At 43.1% G+C, this 23659-nt stretch overlaps 1 protein-coding gene across 1 annotated transcript in view; it reads left to right on the top strand.

The window, feature by feature from the left end:
• The window catches only part of LOC148442255 (histone-lysine N-methyltransferase PRDM9-like), a 58273-nt gene that overhangs the window by 18562 nt on the left and 16052 nt on the right, over nt 1-23659 (top strand). Inside the window, 5 exon segments of the mRNA XM_088464114.1 lie at nt 5213-5375; nt 10798-10923; nt 16508-16779; nt 21989-22056; nt 22680-22870. Coding sequence (XP_088320240.1) covers nt 5213-5375; nt 10798-10923; nt 16508-16779; nt 21989-22056; nt 22680-22870 — 820 coding nt within the window.

Raw genomic sequence — 23659 nt, 5'->3', positions numbered from 1 at the left:
TCGCATTCTGGGCTTTTCGCCGACATCAGCAGTTTTGCATGCGAAAAAGTATCGCGCACGCTCCCGCTATTCGCCGTATTATATTCCAAAGGACGCAAATATGCGTCCCGGCGAATTTCTAACAGGCGAATAGCGCTATTGGAATTATGGATATCAGTCTGACACCTCCCAAAAGATGCACTAACATTGGGGCTCAATGTACTTACCCCCGATTAGCCCTAGTGAAACTATTTGGGGTACTTAAGTGCTGTCAATTGTCTCTATTTAGCGCCTTTGCACAAGTGGTGAAGAATAGCATTAAGCAGTATTTTTGGGAGAAAATAAGTAGTCCTGTCAAATTTAGGGGACCTGAAAATGGGTGCAAGCATGGTTTTAAATTGCTAAAGTGAAGCTTTAAAAAACGTAAAATACGCACCTTCAGCAAGCATCTGCAATAAAAAAAAAAAAGCTGGGGCATACTTGGGGGACCCCTGGAGTCTATTTTGCTAGTTTTTAAGTTTGTTCCCCAACTTTGTACTTTTTTGCCCCCTTTTTCAAAGTAATTTTTTGGAGTGTTCTTAAGTTTTTTTTAAACTTTGTTTGACGCAGTTTACCTTTGGGGAGCTGTCCCAAGGCTGCAGGGGTGTTCCCACGCCTCAAAACAGCAATTCTGCACTTTTTTCCGCCTGCTATTCAGAAGCGAATCTTTTTCGCCTATTACATTGCATTGCACGCGAAAAGTGCTTGGAATTGAATACGGAGGAAACTTTCCGACTGTCGAAAAGTCGCAATCGGCGATATTATTTTTTTGCAGATCTCGGCTTTTCGGCACTAATTGAATACGGGCCTTAATACAGTAGACGTCCAGATAATGGAGCTAGGTTGGTACACAGGGAATCCACAAGTTAGTGCGGGATGTAGTCGGCATCCCGGCATGCGGGATGCCGATGGTCTTAATACCGGCGCCAGAATCCCGACAAGTCGGGATCTCTGCACCAGTATCCCGACTGACGACATCCCGAAGGTAAGTATCGGGGTGCAGGTGGAGGGTAAGGTTAGCTAGTGGTGTTAGGCACTATTTGGAGGGTTAGGGTTAGGTACCAGTGATGGAGGGTTAGGATTAGGGTGCAGGGAGGGGGAGGTTAGGTTTAGGCACTAGGGAAGGGGGGTTAGGATTAGGCACCGGGGAGGGTGGGTTAGGGTAGGGGTAGGTGATAAAAAAGTACTCACTATGTACCTTCTAAGTACCTTCTATGCATGTTGGTATACTGGCTGTCGGGTTGCCGCTGTCGGTATTCTGACCAGCGGCATCCCGACAGTTAGTATAGCAGAAGTCTACATACCGGTGCTGGGTTGGTACACAGAAAATCCACAAGTTAGTACAGCAGAAGTCTAGATACCAGCGCTGGGTTGGTACACAGGGAATCCACAAGTTAGCACAGTAGAAGTCTAGATACTGGTGCTGGGTTGGTACACAGAAAATCCACAAGTTAGCACAAGAAAGTCCAGATAATGGAGATGGGTCAGTACACACGGAATCCACACGTTAGTACAGGAGATGTCCAGATACTGGAGCCAGGTTGGTACACTGGGAATCCACAGGTTAGCACAGCAGAAATCCAGTTAACGGAGCTGAGTCAGTACACAGGCACAGGGCCGGCTCTTGGGGCGTTCCACCAGTACGGTCGAACAGGGGCACCACCCCATAGAGGGGCGTACCCTTCCCAATTATCCCGATTTCAGTGGGACAGTCCTGTTTTTCAGGCAATGTCCTGCTGTTCCACCCGCAGGCTAAAGTGTCCGCGGGAGGTTGGGGAACCCCACCACTGCAGCTCAGCTGTGCTAAGCCCCCCAGCCTGACATGAAACAGAAGGCGTGCCATACGAGCACACCCCCCAAATAATGTCATATATGGATGTGATCTGTGGTAATTAGGTCACACACTTTTTTTTTTTGGGGGGGGGGGTAATGGGCACGGTCTCTTTCTTGCACAGGGTGCTGCTCCTCCAGGGAATCCACAAGTAGACAACGTAGTCAATTAAACTAAAGAATGGTAACAAGTGTCAAACATACAAGTAAGGTTAACACATTTCTAAGTTATGAAAGCTAATCATTTAGCACTTAGGACCTCATTCAGAGGCGGTCCTTAGAAGTAAGCGGTCGTTCTGAATGAGGGCGGCCGCTTGCATCTTGTAGTGCCGCCTCTTGGTCGATCGCTAAGCTGTGGGTTACCACCCACAACTCTAGTGTCCGACCGGGATGATGGTCACGATGGTCAAGACCATCGCGACCATCAGGGCTTGCGACGAGACCCTAAGGTTGGATTCGGCACTAGCAAGCCCCAGGGAGCTTCCTGCTCTGATCAAGCCGGAAGTTCCCCACTGACATTATTGCTGATGTCAGTGGGGCCGCCCCCAAACGGCAAGTGTTCAGTCGGGAACGCCTTTGTTTGGCCGGCCATACCCCCTGCCCGCCTCCCATACGGGGTGAGCTGTCACTCACCTTCAACAGCTCGCCCCGTTTGGTGCGAGACCCTTAGCGACGGAGCGCCCGTCGCTAGCCGGGTCTCACGCATGCGCACGCCTTAGCCGGCTCCGATGTGCGCATGCCCAGTGGGGAAACATTGACCCGGTTGCGAGCGCTCAGCGCTTGCGACCGGGTCTGAATGACCCCCTTAGTGCTAGTTGAGTTTCAAAGTTATGGTTATAGGGGGCGTGGATCCAAGTCAAGATGGCTGTCAAATTACTGTGCATGTCCAAATTGGAGACTACAATGTTCCTGCGTCTCCATCTGCAGCCCTGAGCAATGGCATTGTACACCAATAATGTCTGGCCCATTTCATGAAATCTATACCCCTATACCTTAAAGGAGCATTGAAACATCTATAAACATTGCATGTAGATGGGTCAGTATGCAATCAGACCTTTATTGTTAAGCTCTGCGCTAATTAGAAAAGAAAAAAAAACGTGGCTGAAAAGAATCACATAATCACAACATATCAAAATATAATAAATTTAATATCCTAAAACATCAATTAGACAGGTCAAAAAATTTATATTTCACATATATAGCAATATTGTACAAAAATATGTTTTCAATAAATATATGATGTCACGAGATTGTATCTATCATGAATCTAAAGGAGGTGAATCCTGAAAATATCTGGTAATACCAGTATAAAATACATATATGTATAAGTGATACTCGAGGGTTTCAAGTCACACCTGCAGTAGATGCAATTTAATTGGAATCCCGTAACTGTTCAATGTAAATGAGTCATATGAGTTCTGTATAGACCTGCGGTGTTCTGCAATATGGATATTGGTTCCAGAACGTATATCATGCAATAAACACACGGGGGGAACAAGATGAGATAAAGGGAGGCACTTCTCCAGCTGGAGATAGCGGGCAGCGGCTACCTGTCAGATGCACAAAGTCCTGTAGGTCGCATTTTAGCCCAGCCTCAACCTCATTGACATCAGCGCGTCCAGCTGCACGATGTAGCATCTGACTCTCCGGGGCTCCACAGCTAATAGCAGGTACCAAGAGTAGCCCAATGGGTCCAGTATCTCAGTACTGATGTGTTTCACACCCAACTTGGGGGATTTTTCAAAGAGTGATTTGGAACTCCACAAGGACCCTTCCTTAAAACAGGGCAAAAATCTTCTCATTGGGGCTTGTACTGATTTCTATCAATTGCATCTGTTTGGATACCACCTCCTGATCCACCTTATTTTACAATATCTATATGGGCTAGAACCAGTGACCTATCGGATCCTGGTCTGTAGCTCTACCATTACCCTATCTGGCTTCTTAAATCATGTTAATGTAAACTTACAATAACAAGTATGCTACTTTGCATTTTCGAAGAGAGCATATTGTTTAGAATGATTGACTTTCGGATGAATTTATTATTGTGTATGTTAGAATTTGATAGATAATACTTTTCAATTAAGATATGAGAGGAGGTGGATCGGGAGGTGGTGGTATCCAAACAGGTGCAATTGATTGAAATCAGTACAAGCACCAATGAGAAGATGTTTGCCCTGTTTTAAGGAAGGGTCCTTGTGGAGTTCCAAATCACTCTTTGAAAAGAAAAATCAAGTTGTGGTGTGAAACGCGTCAGTACTGAGATACTGGACTCATTGGGATACTCTTGGTACCTGCTATTAGCTGTGGAGCCCCGGGGAGTCAGATGCTACATCGTGCAGCTGGACGCGCTGATGTTAATGAGGTTGAGGGTGGGCTAAAGCGCAACCTACGGGACTGTGTGCATCTGACAGGTAGCTGCTGTCCCGCTATCTGCAGCTGGAGAAGTGCCTCCCTTTATCTCTCCTTGTTCCCAGTTACGGGATTCCAACTAAATTGCATCCACTGCAGGTGTGAATTGAAACCCTCCAGTATCACTTATACATATATGTATTTTATATTACCAGATTTTTTCAGGATCCACCTCCTTTAGATACATTATAGATACAATCTTGTGACATCATTCATTGATTGAAAAACATTTTTTGTACAATATTGCGATATATGTGAAATATTAATTTTTGACCGGTCTAATTGTTGTTTTAGGATATTACATTTATTTTTTGATATGTTGTGATTATGTGACTCTTTTCAGCCAGGTCCTTTCTTCTTTTCTAATTAGAGCAGAGATTAACAATAAAGGTCTGTGTTTCACCGTTTTACAGGTGTATGTTTGATGTGCTACCACAAGCACATCTTTTTCATCTGCTGCTTTTATATATTTTCTATTATTTGTTCTTTAATTTTTACCTATATTAATATTATATTGTCTAACAAGTTTCTATTAGCACTTGGTTCTTTTTGCTATCAGTATGCAATCAGCCACAAAGGAGCAGCTAGCTATACACCTCACAGGCATATCTGCATGCAGGTCTTCTTGAGTCGCAAATACGTGAATATGTTCGTAGTACTTTACTTTGCCTAATTTTCCTGCCCCTTTTCTCCACCCTTCTGACGCTCAGACATAAGAAGCCATGGATGCATGCCTATGTAGCTTTTGTCCCCCATTGCAGTATGAAAATGACTTTCTTACATAAATAAAATATACACCCATCTCTGTATGAGCCTCTCTATTCCTAGCGCATGGTTTTCATTTGTATAACTTATTACCTCATTAGCTTTCCATAAAAACAACTATGCTTTAATAACATTATCTTATTTAATAAATTAAATAGATGTAGTAAAGCATTCACTCCCTTTGCAGAACACTGAGACCGTCCATGATGGAGAAGATAATGATGAGCCGAGCCTTGCAGCTGCTCAGTCTACAAACAAGAACTTAGCAGAAGATGTCACATCTGAATCCGATAACTGTCATAGTAATGATGAAAACAAAAGTGCGGAGCGTTCTGGTGTTGAGAATACAAGTGAGTGTCCACAGACTTTGCGCTGGCATTTTGCGAACTACAGTTCTTTTCCGTTCTTATAGCTCCATGTCTGCCCAGCTTTGATTTTCCTCATGTTTCATCAACCTAATGGGTTCTTCAATGTGCCCAGTGTGTCCTATTAGGTGTTCCAAATATAATTTGCATGCCTATTATTATTATCCTTTATTTATAAAGTGCTGACATATTACACAGCGCTGTCCATGGAGAGGCTCATGACACAAATTATAAAATATTAAATGAAACCGAAGGTAAAGATGTCCCTTTCCAAATGAGCTTACAATCCAAGAGGTGTAGGGAATACTTGATACATAAAAATAACAGCCGCTGGTTTGAAGTGTACTTGTGGATATTGCAAGTCAGCAGCATTATGAGCCACTAATAACGAAGCAGCCTTTGATTTCCCCCATGTGTCTTGGCTTCCTCCTTGCTCATGTTTTTTATGTCCCCTAGACTTCCCCAAATATTAATCTCCCCCATTTGGTCTCCCATATGATGCATGTCTGCACATTTGATCTGCCCATCTCATTTCTGATATGCACCCAGCTTTCAGTATGCATATACAGTAAAATGATTTCAAGAAATGAAGACCTGTTGGCCAAGTATACGGATGTGAATAAGGGGAAGCGGGTTTCCTTATGCCAAGCTGCTCTGCATGAAGGAAGATCCACATTCACTAAACAGTATAGTTTGAAGGGAACATGGTTAGAGGATGGCATAACACTGGCTACAATGTGCAAGTTGCACAAAAAAAATTATTATTTTAATTTTTCTTCCAATTGGGGGAAATTTGCTTACATGGGGTATAGACAGTGGTACAAGAGATGGGTACCTAAAAAATAGCAAATTCACAAACTCTTAAATTCTAATGCTCTTCCTCTCTATAACCCCTTAGCAATCATCAAGTTTATACTAATTGCCTAATAAGGTGCGTGTAATATATGCAAGGTAGAAGTGGAGTCATACAAGCTTCTCACCTCTCTTCCTTACCCCAATCTAAGGATTACTCTAGAGGTTCCCAGGACTTCTAGGACCAGTGTATTAGATGGAATCCTTTGTAGTGGGCTGGTTTCCAGTAGGGACCTGAGGGAAAGGCCTTTGTCACCCTCTTTTTGGTAGTATTTTCCTTTCAGAGGGAAGTCTGCCAGAATCTGCTCTCACTGACTGTTCTGTCCCACATGCTGCAGCTATGGTAGGACAGCACAATTCTTTTGCACTCTCCTGTACAATTGTCTTTCTCATGAAGGTTCCTCTGTATTTTCTGGAAATCCATTTGGGTTACATATTTCTATTAGAAGTGCACAGGCTGTGCTGAGGTGTTCTTTCCTGGGGGGACTATTGTTTGGTCTCAGGAGTTAATACATATCTCTATATATCTAGTAGTAAAAAAAACTTATGATGGTCTACACTAATATATATATAAATATTAAGTGCTGGTGGAGGAAAGGTGATTTTATTATATGTTCACATCACCAATTTATGCAGCACTGTGCAGAGAATATATATAATTCATATCAGACCCTGTCACGATGAGCTTACAGTCTGAATTCCCTAAGATACATGTACACACTCATATACACAAGGGCTCATTTTATCAGAATCCAGTTATCCTACTGATATGTATTTGGAGTGCGTGAGGAAACTGGATCACTCATAGGAAACCCATATAAACATTTGGAGATAATAAAATCTCCACACAGATGGGCCCTATTAAGAAATTTAACTCATGGCTATGTGGAAGCAATGATAACTACTATGCCACCATACTGTTTTATATTTTAACAGTTTCAGGTGCCAATTTAAATTGTCTAATGGACAGGTGGACCCCCATTCCCGATATACTGCCTGTAAGGTTGAAAGCTATGAAGCACATCCTGAGATGAACCAAACTATGATGCAGGTCCCTGCTTTTGCAAGGACCCTGGTCCAATCTACTGTATGTCTTATCAGAAAAACATAAGTGATAACCCTTCTGTTTCCTTGTCTGTATCGACTACTGCTTTGTGAGTAGTAGAGATGGGCACATCTTTTGTATCAGCTTCCTTGGAGTTGTCCTTGGAGAGATCTACTCTGGGATTAGAGTAAGCAGTTTTCTTCTTGGAAAGACTCATAGAGGTTCCTGGGGTCTCCAAATTGCACAAAGGTTAGTTTTGCTGAAAACTCGTACTCTGATTTTTCATCAGAGGAGGAAGGAGAACTTCAGAGTCAAGATGACTTAGAGAGGATACTACTACATTTAAAGTGGATTCTCTTGGGGGACAGAATATAGAGGAACTAGTTGCCACAGTTCTTCAGGATTGGGCATAATAGATATAGAGAATCCTCAGTCATCATCCAGCGATATCCTAAAGATGAAGGCGAAGATTGTTTCATTTCGTACATCAGTTGGAGAACCTTGATTCAGACTAGATCAGTAATTTCTCATACCACATAATTTCCAATAGTTTATCCTTTGCAGAAAGGTGAGAAGACTAATTGGGAACAGTCACCGTAACTGGATATGTCCATAATTTGGCTCTCTAAAACTACTAATCTTCTTATACGGGGAGTTGCTTCACTCAAAGATGTAGAGGACCAGCTGTACCAGCAGGTGCAGCAGTCACGCCTAATCTAGCATTTGCATGAATTTCTATAGCCTTACATATGTGATCTAAACAACTTTTTAAGTGATTGCAGTAGGATTATCCGCAGACTGAAGTTTTTTTTCCCTAGCAGAACTTCTTAAGTTAGTTTCCAAGTGCCTAGGAGGTCCATTCATTAATGCTGAATTGATTGACTCCAAGAGGTCAGCTTTGGTGGTGGTAGCCTGATGAGTACTTTGGCTCAGACCTTGTATTGCTTATGTTGTGGTGAGAGGCTGTCTCCTGGATTTAAGAGGCAAATAGAGAGTCTACTCTCCAGACTGGTGGGTGTTGGGAGTCTTGGAGAGGTTTACATTGGGTGGACCTTTTCAAGATGGAATCAATGATATTCGTAATCAGCATCATGGAGGCCGAGCATATTGTTAGCATCCATAAACATCCAGTGCACATATTTATATATATATATATTACCATACTTTCATATCTAGAACAGTTCACAAGGCCAAATCTGTGACCTTACTTTAGTTTAATCTCCAATGATCAGACATTGTTCTTGAAAGCCACTGTTTGGTGCTTTCGGTTCTGAAGGACCCACCATCTGATCTTTTTTTTCTATTGACTATTGCCTTTGCGAGGAGATTTTCTGAGATGGGTGCTGTAAGTCACCCTTTTATAGTATTTTACGATGATTGGTCTGTCTTGTGTTTGAAAGTTTAACCACTTTTCAGCTTAATGTGGTGTCACAGTTTCTGAAGCATACTGGAACCACAGGAGATCATTGCTTCTTTTACTGAACATGGCCAGATAGCTGAATATCTGTTTGACTAAAACATGAGTATATATGAAAAATTATTTCTTGTCTGGTTCTTTATGACACTCAGAAATTAGATTGGCTTGCAGATCACTGGTTGTTGTATCAGAGCAGTTATTCATCAGCCCTACATCAGCTCAGGAACCCGATTCCAGAAGATATCTTTGTTTACTCTACCAGATCAGTGAGACCCTCCTGGGTGGCACGTCACTGGGTCTTGGCCAAGCCGCTGTGATGGGTAGCCACCTGGTCCTCAGTCCATACATTTATCCGATTTTACCATTTGGATTTTTTTTTGTGTGTAACGATGCTAACTTAGGGTCAGCTTAGAAATGTTTCCTTGGTAGCATTGTCCCCCAGTAGGGAGTAGGAGCAGAGCAAAGAAGATTTTTTTGTACATACATTAAGTTCATTTCTGATTCCTTTTGGGGACCACTGAGGTTCTGCTCTTACATTCATGGTTTCAGTTATAATTTATGAATGCTACTGAGGAAGTAGTGGGGAATACCACTATGAAACGCGTTTATCACCCCATTTGTATCGATCATCACACCATTGGGACCTCATTTGGATATTCCGGACTAGCACTTGTATTTGTTTCATTCCAGCCATGTTCATCATCTCATTCCCCCCACTGACAGGACTTCTTGCTTAATATTAGGATGTGACAGTCTGCCTCAAGGCTGGTAACTATTTCCAAGCTGGATATTATGCCGGATTACATATATTGAGGCCATTGACTGTTAATATACTGTATATACAATGTGTTCGACGTATTCATCAGGACTATTGATTCCTATTTTATACTGACTCTTTACTCTCCTGCATACTTTTGCATATCACCACTTTTTTATTAAAATTATTTTTTTTTTTTCATATCTATATCTATCTATATATATATATATATATATATATATATATTAGATTTTTTTCTGTTTTATGTTCATTGATTTGAGTGATTTTACCTTATCCATTTTATATGGAAGGCAGCAATAAATAATCTCTTTATAACCAAGCCGTATATACAGTCATGTATTTTACTTATATGTATTTATGAATTTATAGTTTATTAGGAGTGATGGAACAATCTGACTGAATATGAATTTACGATATCACCTGAATACTGTACTGAAGCTACCAGTAGTTTCCTACCCATCTGAATCCCAATCCTTATTAGCGCTGTTCATCTTTTTATCTGTATCCTTTTCTTTATTGGATCTTGACAACCTCCATTGAACTAGCCGCTCATTGACCGCACCATACTGATCTGTTATATTGTATAATTTATGAACCCTAACTCTTAAGTGGCCAGCGCCTACATCACCGTCTATACCTCATGGTAGTAGTGTCTCCCAACAAGAATCGGGGAAATGAATTTAATGTTTACAAAATCCTCTTAACTATAGAAAATTACATTCTACCACAGAGTCCTATGTGGATTCAGGACAGGGGCATCTTTAGAGAGGAGGGGGCCCGTGTGCATTCCCCGTCCAGGGCCCCCTCCTCTCTTCCCAGCGGCCGGCAGCCGACTGACGCGGCTGGCCGGCCACTGGACCATTAGTAGACTCTGGGCACTAGAGTGTGCCCGGAGTCTACTGCGCATGTGCAAAACGGCGGAAAAATGGCTGTGGCGGGCATTTTTCCGGCTTTTTTGTACAACGCTAACACCCGGCGCGGGACGTCAGAGAGGTAAGTTTTAAATAATATGGGTGCAGGGTGTGTGTTGCGGGCCCCCCATGGACCCCGTGTGCACCCCACACCCTGCACCCATTATAGATATGCCCCTAATTCAGGACATAGAACCTAAGCTAGCGACCTAGATCCTACTGACAGATTAGGTATATTGTGGGTCTCTTCCCGATATTGATATGCCATTGATTATTTTAAGAACTATGGGTTATATTTACTAAGCAGAATATTGCAGCCAGAACTACTGCTAAGCCACCGCTTAGTAACTATGCCACCACTTCCCTAATGAGTATTACATACGTATTCATGTGTCTTTGTTCAGTTTATAGGGAAGATTGTTCCGCATGCAATGATAAGGAGATGCAGGGCTACCGAACTCACAGTCTAAGAAACAAAGAAAGAAAAATATACACAGAAATGAATGACATGGAAGATGATGACTTCTTGTGTATGTCTCTCTGGTTTTATGCGCCATGCATTAACATTCCATAATATTAATATAACGTGCAGAAAAGACTAAGGGGTAAATTTACTAGAATGAGAGTTTTTAGAAGTGGAGATGTTGCCCATAGCAACCAATCAGATTCTAGCTATTATCTTCTAGAAGGTGCTATTTAAATGTTAAGTAGAATCTGATTGGTTGCTATGGGCAACATCTCCACTAAAAACTCTCACATTAGTAAATGTACCCCTAAAACGTATGATAGAATCTGGATGACAAATGCTTATTTTTAAAAGACAATGTTATATGTTCTACATCTGCTGTCTTCAGTCGGGATGCAGTCAGGAAGCCGATGGTTGCAATGCCGACCGCTGGCTTCCCGGCTGTCTAATCCCGGCAAGGGTCTAATGACAGGCGTCGAAATCTCAACGCCTTTCACTAGACCTACGCTGGGAGCCCGACAGTTCGAAGGTAAGCCGGGCGCGGACAGCCGCTGGGGGGGAAGGTTAGGTTAGGGGCTTCCAGGGGGACTTAGGGTTAGGCACCCCCCGGCAGGTTAGGGTTAGGCTAGGGGAAGGGGGTTTAGGGTTAGGCATCCCTGGGGGGAGGTTAGGTTTAGGCACCCCCCTGGAGACTTAGGGTTAGTCTGCGGGGAAGGGGGTGTTAGGTTTAGGCACTTAGTGGGGGGTTAGGGTTAGGCACTTGGTGGGGAGGTTAGTGTTAGGCACCCCTAAAGGAGAGTTAGGGGGTAGAATTAAGTTATTTTATACTTACCTTTGGACATTCTGGATCTTCACCCCTGCCGGGCTTCCGCTATCGGAATTCGAACCATATCATACTGATTCCCTTCAGTTTATTTCCTGTTGTTCTCATGAGCAACAGTTCAAATGTATGGTGTCCTCCTCTCTCACTAGTGTGTACAGACATTTTCTACTTTACTTCAGTACAGATGCAGAGTAAGTCTAGTAATATTTTTAATGGCTTGTGTGCTGTTTGTTAATATTGCTGAGTGTATGGTTCATATCTTGTGCTAGTAATTGGTTCCAAGATTTGCATCAAGGGCCTGATACTCAGATGTACTGTATCACCTTATGCGAGTTTCATCCTGTCTATGTTGAAGATCCATTCTTCCTCATGCAGATGGATGGCCCTGCATGCCCACTGTTTTTCCATACACATATGTAGTTGTAATTATTAGCATCGGCACTTACACAGCCCATGGTGGTTGCAAAAGATCTGTCTGAATCAAATGTCCCATCTCTTAACGCACACTGCGAACGAGAATGGAAGACACGCACCTCATTGCCAATGACACTTCAGTGACACTCCCCAACAAGAAGGAACAGTGGGCCTGATTCAGAGGCGGACGCTCTTTGAGAGCGCTCACTCTGAATCAGGGCATCCCTGTTTTTTTAAAGACGGCCTCCTGGCCGCTCCCTAAGCTGTTGGTGACCACCCACAGCTTTAGCGATCGGCCAGGTGATGGTCGCGATGGTCACGACCATCACGGCTTGTGACGAGACCCTTGTGGTAGGGTCTCGTTCCCGCAAACCCCAGTGAGCTTTCGGCTCTTATAAAGCCGGAAGCTCACCCACTGACATCACTCCTTTGGGAACACCTCCGTTTGGCCAGCCACCCCCCCTGCCCGCAATTGACAGCCGCCCTGCTTTGGTGCGAGACCCGTAGCGGCGAGCGCCCGTCGCTGGCCAGATCTCGCGCATGCGCACGCCAAAAGAGGGCATGGCTTTGCGGGAAGGAGCATGGCCTCACAAAGCCACGCCCCCTTGTGTGCCGATCTTGGGGGCGTTACCGCCTCCCATTCTCGGCACACAGTAGGCTTAAGTTCCCCAGCGCTCCTGCAGCTGTTGGGGCAGCCCACATCTCTCCCTGCCTCTCTCAATGTCACGGTGACACCATCCGACAGGGTGACACCAAAATAGCAGAGCAGCTCTGCTATTTTGGTGTCACCACCTCGGATGGTGTCACCCAGTGTGGCCTGCACCCCCCCTAGTGACGCCAGTGATGGTTGGTCACTCTTCCACATCCCACCTCCTTCCTAGTGAATTGGTTTTGAAGACATGATTCTCAAAGAATCATTTTATCTAGGCCCTAACTATGGTTGTGCAACCGTTGGTCGTCACCGTCGCCACCCCATGGCCCCTGCTTCTGGCTGCAGGATGCCTGAAACAGCACTCTGCAGCCAGTATTGCTGCGGTAGTGCTGCCTGTAGTGTCCATTGGATGGACACAGATTCCAGGGATGGTTGTTCACCTCCCACATCTCACCTCCTTCCTAGTGAAATGGTTTTGAAGACACAATTCTCAAAGAATCGTTTTATCTCGGCCCTACCCCTCTTCATGACAGGGCAGTAACTAGGGGTGTGCGACCGGTCCCCTACTTCTGGCTGCAGGGTGCCTGAAACAGCACTCTGCAGCCAATATTGCAGCGGTAGTGCTGCCTGTAGTGTCCATTGGATGTTACAGGCAGTCACCCTGCCATAATTACAGCTTCCAGGAGGATCTTGAAAACGCTCTGGGAACTACTGCAGTTCTGGGTGCCCCCGGCCCCCTTATGTGCAACTTCATGCAGGGTTGCCTACCCTCCCGATTCGGGTGGGAGCTGCACTGCCGATCCCCTGTCTCCCCCCTGCCAGTACCTGTTAAACCCCAGCAGCGGGGGGGCGCTGACGCAATTCCCGTCATTTTGGCCCCGCCCCTGCTTCACAATGCCTGTTTTTTCGGCATTGTGTAGCGGGGGCGGGGCCAAAATGACACGATCATGTGGCCCCGCCTCCTGTCACACCCGCAAACTGCCCTCAGCCCGCCCGGACACGCCTCCTTTTGCTGGCCACGCAACCTGGTCTGCCAATCTGGCTGCTCCCTCCCGGAAGGAGCAGCCAGATAGTCGGCAAGTATGACTTCATGATGTCATGCACAAAGGAGTCCCATAACCTTACGCTCTTGTTCTTCTGTTAAAAATTCTAATTGGTTTCTATTTATTTCTGTTCAAAACGATTCTTTTCTTTGCTTCCTTAGTACAGTAAATAGAGGAGTGCACCCAGTGCCAGATTAAGGTCCACATGGGCCTGGAGCTGAAACTTATGAAGGGCCTATTGAGTGATGCGATGCTGCAAAGGGTGTGGCCTCTGATATGGGGGTGTGACCAGTGATGTGGAGTGTGTGGTCTGTGCCGAGGGGTGTGGCTAGCACCATGGAGGGCATAGCTAACCGTTTACTTTCAGCCATCTCAATTTCCCTGGTGCCGGTACTAATGATGACATTTGTGGCTCTGAACAGAGGAACAGTAGGTGGAGCGGCTTCCTGCTTGCAGGCGCACAGATTTTTGAATTAGCCAAATGGAAACTCCCTTTAGCATAAAGGGCAGTGTAGGCATTAAGCTTGGTAAGGATTAAGGGCCTCATTTATCGATGAGTTTTATCACTCACAAAGAGTATGCGTATGATAATGGTGCTCCAGCCAATCAGCTCCCAACTGTCACCTGTTTAAAAAAATGATAGTTGGGAGCTGACTGGCTGGAGAACCATTTATCGTATGCAACGAGATGATAAAACTTGTTGGTAAATGAGTCCCTAAATTTTGTATGCACCCTGACAAAAAATTTAATTATGCACATGCCTATCTCATGTAAATGTTGCGCTCTTTTTTGCAATTGTTTCCAACATCCAAAAGTCATACATGCTCTCAATATATAATATATAAACATATATATTTATTTATAATACATACACATACATATATTAATCTTATATATTATATATACATATATATGCATATATAGTTACAAATACTGTACTACAGAAACATGTACACACATTATATCAGTATACATATATATAATACCTACCCACCAACATGACCCATTAGGTACATATTAGGTGTATATATTATGTATAGAGTATACTATATATTCTATATATATATCATGCTTGCCTACCCTTCCCGATTTCTGCGGGAGCCTCCCGAATTAAGATGGGAGCTCCCGCTACCCTGCAATGTATATGCAATCCCCCGCTTTCCCCACTGCCCTGCAGGAAATCCTACATGCGCATGCGCGATGGGGCCCAGGCTTGCATACAGGAAGACGCAGGGGCAGGGAGTCTGTCTGCTATGAAGCCCGAAGATGCCTTCCAGGTCCGCCCCCTGCACAGCTGACAGTCACATGGGCCACACACTGACTGCTGGGAGAGACTGATGCTCCCAGCATTCCCTGACCAGCCCAGACTTCCCAGCCATAAGGGAGGATAGACAGCTGGGGGAGGAGCCTACGCTGAACTGACTGAGGAGCTGTGTGACTGATCAGAGCTCACTGTAGCTCCAGCAAGAACCATGAATGTCAGTGGTGCTGCAGGAGAGGACAGGTGAGGGGATGAGAGAGAGTGTGTGTGTGGGGTGTGGGGGGTCTATTAATGTGTGTGTGTGTGTCAGTGGGGGGACCATTAATGTGAGTCTGTGTGGGGGGGTCCTATTACTGTGTGTGTGTGGGGAGTCCTATTACTGTGTGTGTGTGTGGGGGGGGTCCTATTACTGTGTGTGTGTGTGGGGGGGGTCCTATTACTGTGTGTGTGTGTGGGGGGGTCCTATTACTGTGTGTGGGCGCGTGGTAATAGATACACCAATAGATGGATCTAGACATGCCTTTTGGGTGGTGCTGGCCACGCCCCAGCAAACTACTTTTCAAAAGTAGGCTAGTATGATATATATATATATATATATATATATGTATATAAATATATTTCTTAAACCCTGTTGCCATAGCCTGCTCTGCATACCATACATATATATGATCAGAAAAAACAGCCAGGCGGCAGGACAGACACCTCACCTCAGTTAGGAGGATCAGACACCCTGCCGCTGCCGGGTCGCCTTCAAAAAGCAGCTGTGTCTGTTGAGCCTGTGTTTGTGCTGCTGGACCTGGCCGGGATACTTCTGGGCACGGTGGTGGGGGACGGCATCGCAGTGACGTCACACGGTATGGAGGCGGCGTCGAGTCACTGTGCATTAGTGGTGCAGGGAAGGCTAATTAAGCCTTCTACTGTGCCACCGTCTATGCTGCCAGCTTGTAATCTCCCGGCGCAGCAGCAAGGCAAGGGGGGGGTGTTGGTTGCAGCTGGGGATGAGGGTGCTTGGCCTTGGACTGGCAGGCTAATGAAGACGGAATTTTTTTTCCTGTCTATGTAACGGCCCACACAGCAGATGCTTCTGTGGGCCTATTCTGGTAGTGGGCCTGGAGCTGTAGCTCCATCAGCCCCATTATTAATCTGGCCCTGAGTACACCGCAGGGTGGAGATATAGAAGAGGAGGCTTTTATACATTGGGCAGATTTTTATTTAAGAACCAAACGCCTGGCTGAGGCTCTACATCCCCAAATTCTATTCCCTACAATAAATTCAGAGAAAATAATTTAACATAAGTACAACATTCTAATTTTTACATCCAGCCTATAATTTGAATGGACTTCCTAGAATAATTCTAGAATAATTTATGTCATCTAATCCCCTTATTTGAGTTGAATGTATGAAATTCAGATATTGTAAATGTTTAATTTTCATTTGTCACTTCTTGCATTGTAGTCTGCGAAGAATGTCAGTCTTTTTTCCTTGATGAGTGTGAAGAGCATGGTGCCCCAATTTTCATGCAAGACACTGTAGTTGAAGTGGGAACTGATAGAAGGGCAGCACTTACACTGCCCCCCTCCATGAAAATCAGAGTTTCTGGGATTCCACGAGCTGGATTAGGCGTTTGGAATGAGGGCACCAAGCTTCCCAAAGGAACACACTTTGGTCCTTATGAGGGAATTACAACTGATGAAGAGGAGGCAGCTATCAGTGGCTATTCTTGGCAGGTTAGATATTTTTATTAAATTACATTTGATTTGCATTATATGGATATTTCCCTCTGCAATTTTTAACCCTATGGGTTGTTTTGAAAATGTATTTAAAGCTCACAGAGAGGTCATGATGCAAGTAACCGCACATTTAACATTTCCAACCTTTGGCATTATGGCATGGCTCTTACTACACTCCTCAAAATGTCTGCAGGTGGAATAACAAATAGCCAAACTGGAACAGAAAACATTGTATTCAATATCTATATTAATATAACAATGTAACATATGAACACAAACAAAGGGAGCTTTAACTGGGTGTGGTATAAGAGATAGACAGTAATTAGATAGACAATGTCTAGGTCGACCCCAGATGTTAGACATACAATAGGTCGACAGGGACAAAAGGTTCACATGGTCATAAGGTCGACATGAAAATGGTCGACACATTATTTATTACATTTTTTTAGCCCTAATCTTCACCCTAACCCACCCTTTGATGCCTAACCCTAAATGTTGGGGTAGGTGCCTGACCCTAACCGTCCCTTCTAGTGCCTAAAACTAACCCTCCCTCTTGGTGCCTAACCCTAACCATCTGGCTAAGTACCTAACCCTAACCGTGGGGGTAAGTGCCTAACCCTCCAGTAAGTGCCTAACCCTTAAAATTTTTTTAAAAAAATCATGTCGACCTTTTGTCACTGTCGACCATTAGTACATGTCGATCTTTAGTGTGTCGACCTTTTGTCCCAGTCGACCTTTTTTCCCTGTCGACCTATTGAATGTCTTAATATCTGGTGTCTACCTAACATTATATATCTACAGTATGAATTCCTGATAATCTTTATACCCTAAAGTCGCTAATTAGCTTTGCAAGTCGCACAATAAATAATTGCTTTCCAGACTTTGAGTGTGGTTCCAAAGCACAAAAAGTTATTATTCACATAAAAAAATTCAGTTACACGCCTTGATCTAAACACAATTTAGCGCAAAAGATTATACATACATTAAGGTACAGTCGTTACATACGCAAGCGCTCTGGATCCAGATCTCCCGGCATCAAATGTGAAGCCTCCACCAACAGAAAGAAAATGATGACTAACTACCAGAAATAGAGCGCTTGAATATATACCCTTACAGAGAGAGGCAATACAATAGAACGAGTTGGCATAATCCCATTGGTTCTTGCTCGTGGATCTTCCATAACAATACAGCCCATAGGTCAGTTTGTATTGTAGTAGTTCAGCCCTCCAACGGCTCTTTGTGTGCATTTTGCCGCCGAAGAACAAGTCTAAACTGGCTAATAAACATTACATTACAAAGTACATTTCAATGCCTATCTCTCTATGATCCATAACTTGCAGACACATGTTGCGATCTCCTTGCCGATAGAACTGGAAATCTGCAAATAAACAGTGGTTTAGAATGGCACCAAACATGGTCTGCTTAACATGTACCAAACCCTAGATACCAAATATATGCATTTCACAATAGAATTGATAACGAATAAAACCTTTAATATTAACCTTAATGCTAGGGAACCTTTTGTGTAAGTGTGCGATGTGTCAGTGTGGGGATATTATGAAAAGACACTAGTATGCGTTGTGCGTCTACGTGTTTGTGGAGTACACCGTGGTAGATGCTTTGCGGGGTTGTTCATATTATGTGTATCAATAAATGTACGTATTGTTTTTGTCAGGACTTTTAACAGTGTTCTATTGCTTGGGAGACGCACAACGCTAAATAACAACATAGCACCGTATATGCTAATACTGTGTGGGATTCGCAAAATAGCGCTGTGTAGCCATTCGCAAAATGGAGTCGTGTAGCCATTCGCAAAATGGCGTCGTGCAGATTTTGATTTTACAATTTAAGTCTCAGCCAACCATCCGGCTTCGACAACAGTCCGGAACCCGTTTAACGATTAGTTAAACATTTTATGCATAGATCAATATAATTTAATACAATCAGCAGAAATGGCTCACAGCCTAAGTAAGTATACCAGAGAGAACCAGTAATACACTGCACCAGTGGTTCTCATTCATCTAAATTGTAAGCTGTTCTCATTACCTATAACTCTTGCTCACCAAATGCACCTGCAGCTCACTCTTTGCACCTCTTTCAGTGACTCTACACCTGTTATTGTGTCCACACTAATGGGCACAGGTTTCAGCTTGCACTGAATACTCCTGTACACATCCAGGCTCTAAGTTATTAATTATGTTGAGAGTTGTAGTTTTATTTATTTTATTTACTGTATTGTATTGTTTAACCATGATATGTATTGTATAAGCATGATATCAGCCAGTGCGCGCTCCCGTGGGGTCGTACATCGCACCTCCAGATCTTACTGCATGTTCACTTCATCTGCGGATGCGATGTACGATCCCATGCAGTGATATGGGGGAGGGGGAGCCAGTATATCGGGTTGTTGGCCATATGATCGCTCTGTGTGTGGGGACCGCCCGATATGTCAGACATCGGATCTCCGTCGCATCGCAAGGTGCATATCGCACCGTGTATGGGCACCATTACAGCTCATTGAAACAATGTTTCATTCCTAAAAAGTTATGAAATTAAAAGCTATTGTCTCATGTATACCTGCATGTTGTATGTCATAAAATAATAGAATAGAATAGAATAAAGCAAAGAAACTATGAAAAGAGATAAATTATTTCTTATTCTCCAAATATATTTTAAAATGACCTGGGCGGATTTGTTTCTACAGTACCCCTTAAAAAAGATAATAAATAATTGGATTATAGTGATATTTCAAATTAATTCCTTTCTTGAATTAGCATCACACATGTTCAGTAATTTAGACTATTTAAATGGAGAAAAGTAGTCACTCTGCTGTTTAGTATCATCGTGTTCACCACACTGAACATGAACCAGAGAAAGCTATGGAGAGAGTTGTCTGAGGAGATCAAAATTAAAATTATAGACAGGCATGTTAAAGGTAAAAGCTAAAAGACCACCTCCAAGCAGCCTGATGTTCCTGACACTGCTGATGCAAATATTATTAAGAAGTTTAATGTCCATGGGACTGTAACCAACCTCCTTGGATCCGGGTGCAAGAGGAAAATCGACCCCAGATTAAACAGAGGCATAGTGAGAATGGTAGAAAAGGAAAACTTCCAAATACATTCAAGCTGAACTCCAGGGTCAAGTTACGTCAATGCTCCATGGGAGAAGACTCAGGAGGACTCCACTTTTGAAAAAAACAACATAAAAAGCCAGAATGAAATTTGCTAAAATGCATATTGAGAAGACACAATGCTTCTGGGAGAATGTCCTAGGACAAATGAGTGAAAACTGGAGCTTCTTGGCACATTACATCAGCTCTATGTTCACAGATGAAAAAATCAAGCTTTCAAAGAAAACACAATACCTGCTGTGACACATGGATGAGGCTTGGTTATGTTTTGGAACTGCTTTGCTGCTCCTGGCATGGAGTGTCTTTATTCTGTGCAGGGCACAAAGAAATCTCAAGACTAATATATCAAGGCATTCTGCAGTGAAACCTACTGCTCAGTGTCGGAAAGCTCTGTCTCAGTCACAGGTAATGGGTCTTCCAACTGGATGATAACCCAAAGCACACAGCTAAAAGCACTCAAGAATTAGAACAAAACATTGGACTAATCGTGAAATGGAGTTGTAGGAGCCCTGATCTGAATCATATCTGTAGAAAGAGCTGAAACATGCCCGTCTGGAGAAGACATCCATCAAACCTGAGACAGCTGGAGCAGGAAGAATAGCCCAAACTACCTGTTGATAGGAGCAGAAGTCCCACTGAGAACTACAGACATCGCTTGATTGCAGTGATTGCAGTTGGGCTACAAAATATTAGGTTAAGGGTCCAATCATTTTTGTTCATGCCATTTTCATTTGTTTTATTATTTATAATATTCTGTTGAATCAAAAATCAAATGCAAAGTCTGATTTCTATTAAATATGGATAAACAGCTATTTCAGAGACAATTACAGTATAGGTTCTTCTTTTTTTGTGTGGAATGGTACCAACAAATTTGTCCACATCTGTACTGTCCAAGAACCTGCGGGAGAGTCTTGAATCTCGGGAGACTCTCCCGGAATTGGCTTTGTATAGCAGGGGCAGTGTCACGATGATGCAGCAATCCCTGACAGCCATGTGTATGCTGGAACTTGTAGTACTAATTGTAAAGATGGCATGCTGAGATCTGTAGCTCGCCATGACAAAATTGTAAATTTAATTATTGGAAACATACATTAACCAAACACCTACAGCCCAGGCATGTAAGAAATAGCCCTTGTGCTACTGGCATGGGAATGGTTATTCTAGGAGGGATGCATGGATTTATTTATTTTTTTTAAATGCATTTATGTCCATCTCTGCATGAGCTCCTAACTTCGAAAATTCAAGTTAATGTGCACCCTTTAGTATAATAATAACAAAAATAATAATAATGTGTGCCCCTATAGTAGATACATCTAATCGGTGTCCCCTGTACTGTATTAATAGAAATGTGTGAACAGTTTAGTCTAATAAATGTAATCTGTGCCCCTTTTAGTCTAAAAATATGTGTTCCCTTTCATAGAATATTAACTTGTTCACTTTAGTAGAATGATGATAATCTGTGCCCCCCTTAGTAAAATAGCCTGTACCCTATTCAATAAAATAATAATACTATACTGTGGCTCATTCAGTTAAATAATTATAATAGTCTGCACCCATGTTTGATTTTAAATATACTATGTGACAATCAATGTAATATAAATATCCTGATTAGAATATGAATAAATCTAATCTATGCCTCCTCTATTGTTAATAAATATTGGCACTATATTGTTATAATAAATATTCCACTCGCCCATATTTTCTGCCTCTGCCTGGTCTGCACGACGCTCCATGCGAGCAGAGGCGAGTGATGTCATACGTCACATTGGGGGAGTGGCGCTAAGGGCACACTGAGATCCAGACAGAACGCGTCATTTTGTCCCGTGGACCTGGGATTGCAGACGCATTATTAATCCGGCCCTGCTGGTGCCAACTGGCCTGATGCTGGCTGTAATCATAGTGGATGAACCCCACAATTAGGGTCTCCCTCCTATGTTTCCACTATCCTAGGCTACAAAAAATTCTTTTGATAAGCATAGTTTTTGATTAACATTTTTATTGAAACAAATCTACTTTTGAAGAATTTGAAAATGGATGCGTTGTATTTATAATAACAGAACTCTTATCTCGCAGATTACCAAATGTAAAGATTGTCATGAGTACATAGATGCAAGGGATGAAAAGAATGCTAACTGGATGAGGTAAGTGGCCGTAACATTTTTTTTTTGTTTTGTAGCTGTTTGGAAGGTTAGAAGTTTTGGGTCATACGTTTTGGGTCGATTTTTAGCTTCAATTAATCCCAACGTCGATGTCAGTCATTTTTTTACCACTCTAAATGTCGTCGGTTTTGACCTTTCAGCACAAAACCGTCGGCTTTTAGAAGTACAAACTTGATGGAAAACCCATCCAAACAAAAGTACTGCACAGAACAGTATGATCTGTGCAGGATTTGTTAGGGCAGAATGTAAAGAAAGGATGACATTTAAAAAAATATGTGTGGGTCTCCCCCTCAAATCCATAACCAGCCCGGGCCCCGCAGTCTGCTGGGGAAGCCCAAGGCTAATAACTGTACTCCTGGTGGTGGTGGGTGCATGGTTAATGTGTTAAAAATAGAAAGTAATATTGTTCTATACATGTGGACTACGGGTACCAGCAAGCCTGTCCTGGCAGGCCGGCAGCTGTAGTCCTCTAAGCCAATTGGCTCTTCCCCCATTGATTCCTATTAGAGTAGCCTGGTTACCCTACTCTGTTAAGCTATCTATCTTAAATGTATTGTTATTAATATCTGCCATTGAATGTTTTGCTTGTTGTCTCTTTTTTACAGATATGTGAATTGTGCAAGATATGAAGAAGAACAAAATCTTGTCGCTTTCCAGTACCACAAGAAAATCTACTATCGGGCATGTAAGGATATTATTCCATACACTGAGCTCCTTGTTTGGTATGGAGAAGAATATGGAAAAGAGCTTGGTAGCAGATGGGGCACATTGTGGAAACGTAAAGCAGTATCACATGGTAAAAGTGTTTCTGGTTTCAAGTACATGGCATTTGTCTTTACGTACAGTAAACAAAATTTACAATAATCAGTTCCTGACTTAAGCTGCATACACACACAACGATTTTGTTACCAACGATTTTATGAACTATTTTATGAACGATTTTCTGTCAGATTATCTGCAAGATTTTTTAAAGTGTAATGAACGATTTTTTTGAACTACAAACGATTTTTGCATATTCCCTTAATGAAAATCGTTGAGTTGACAAGTCTGACTGAACTACAAACTACAAACGTGAACACGCATGAACGATTATCGTTCATCATTTAAATACACACAATACTGCTGAGACTGTGCAGTCCCCGACGTTTATGTTTAATTAATTTTATTTGTTTATATAGTTTGATGTGTTCTAAATTTGGCCCTCATTCAGAGCCGCACGTTAACAACAGTACGCTCGTTGCGTTCCGATGTTGACTAACCGCGCATGCGTCGGTGTTACACTGCGCATGTGCGTACGGAAGATTGCGAGCTTTTTTTCTCTCGTTCCTAAAATAGCGTACAGGAAGTGACATGTCAAATGTGATTGACAGAACAGGGCGTTTTTGGGTGTTGACGGGGGTGGAGATGAAAAAACGCAGGCGTGGCGAGGCGTTTTTGGGGCGTACATACATTAGCAGATGCGAACGTCAAATGTGTTCGGACCGTCTCATACGTCACTGAAACATCCGCTTTCCCTTCAAAATGCTCGCACAGCTTAGGGTCAGGATTACTCGACCACATTGGCGATGGCCTTCTCCTCCGTCCC

The sequence above is a fragment of the Taudactylus pleione genome, unplaced genomic scaffold (assembly GCF_031769625.1).
Source record: "Taudactylus pleione unplaced genomic scaffold, aTauple2 ptg001592l, whole genome shotgun sequence".
Lineage (NCBI taxonomy): Eukaryota > Metazoa > Chordata > Amphibia > Anura > Myobatrachidae > Taudactylus > Taudactylus pleione.
The sequence above is the reverse complement of the archived record's forward strand: the minus strand, read 5'-3'. Positions and strand labels throughout refer to the sequence as shown.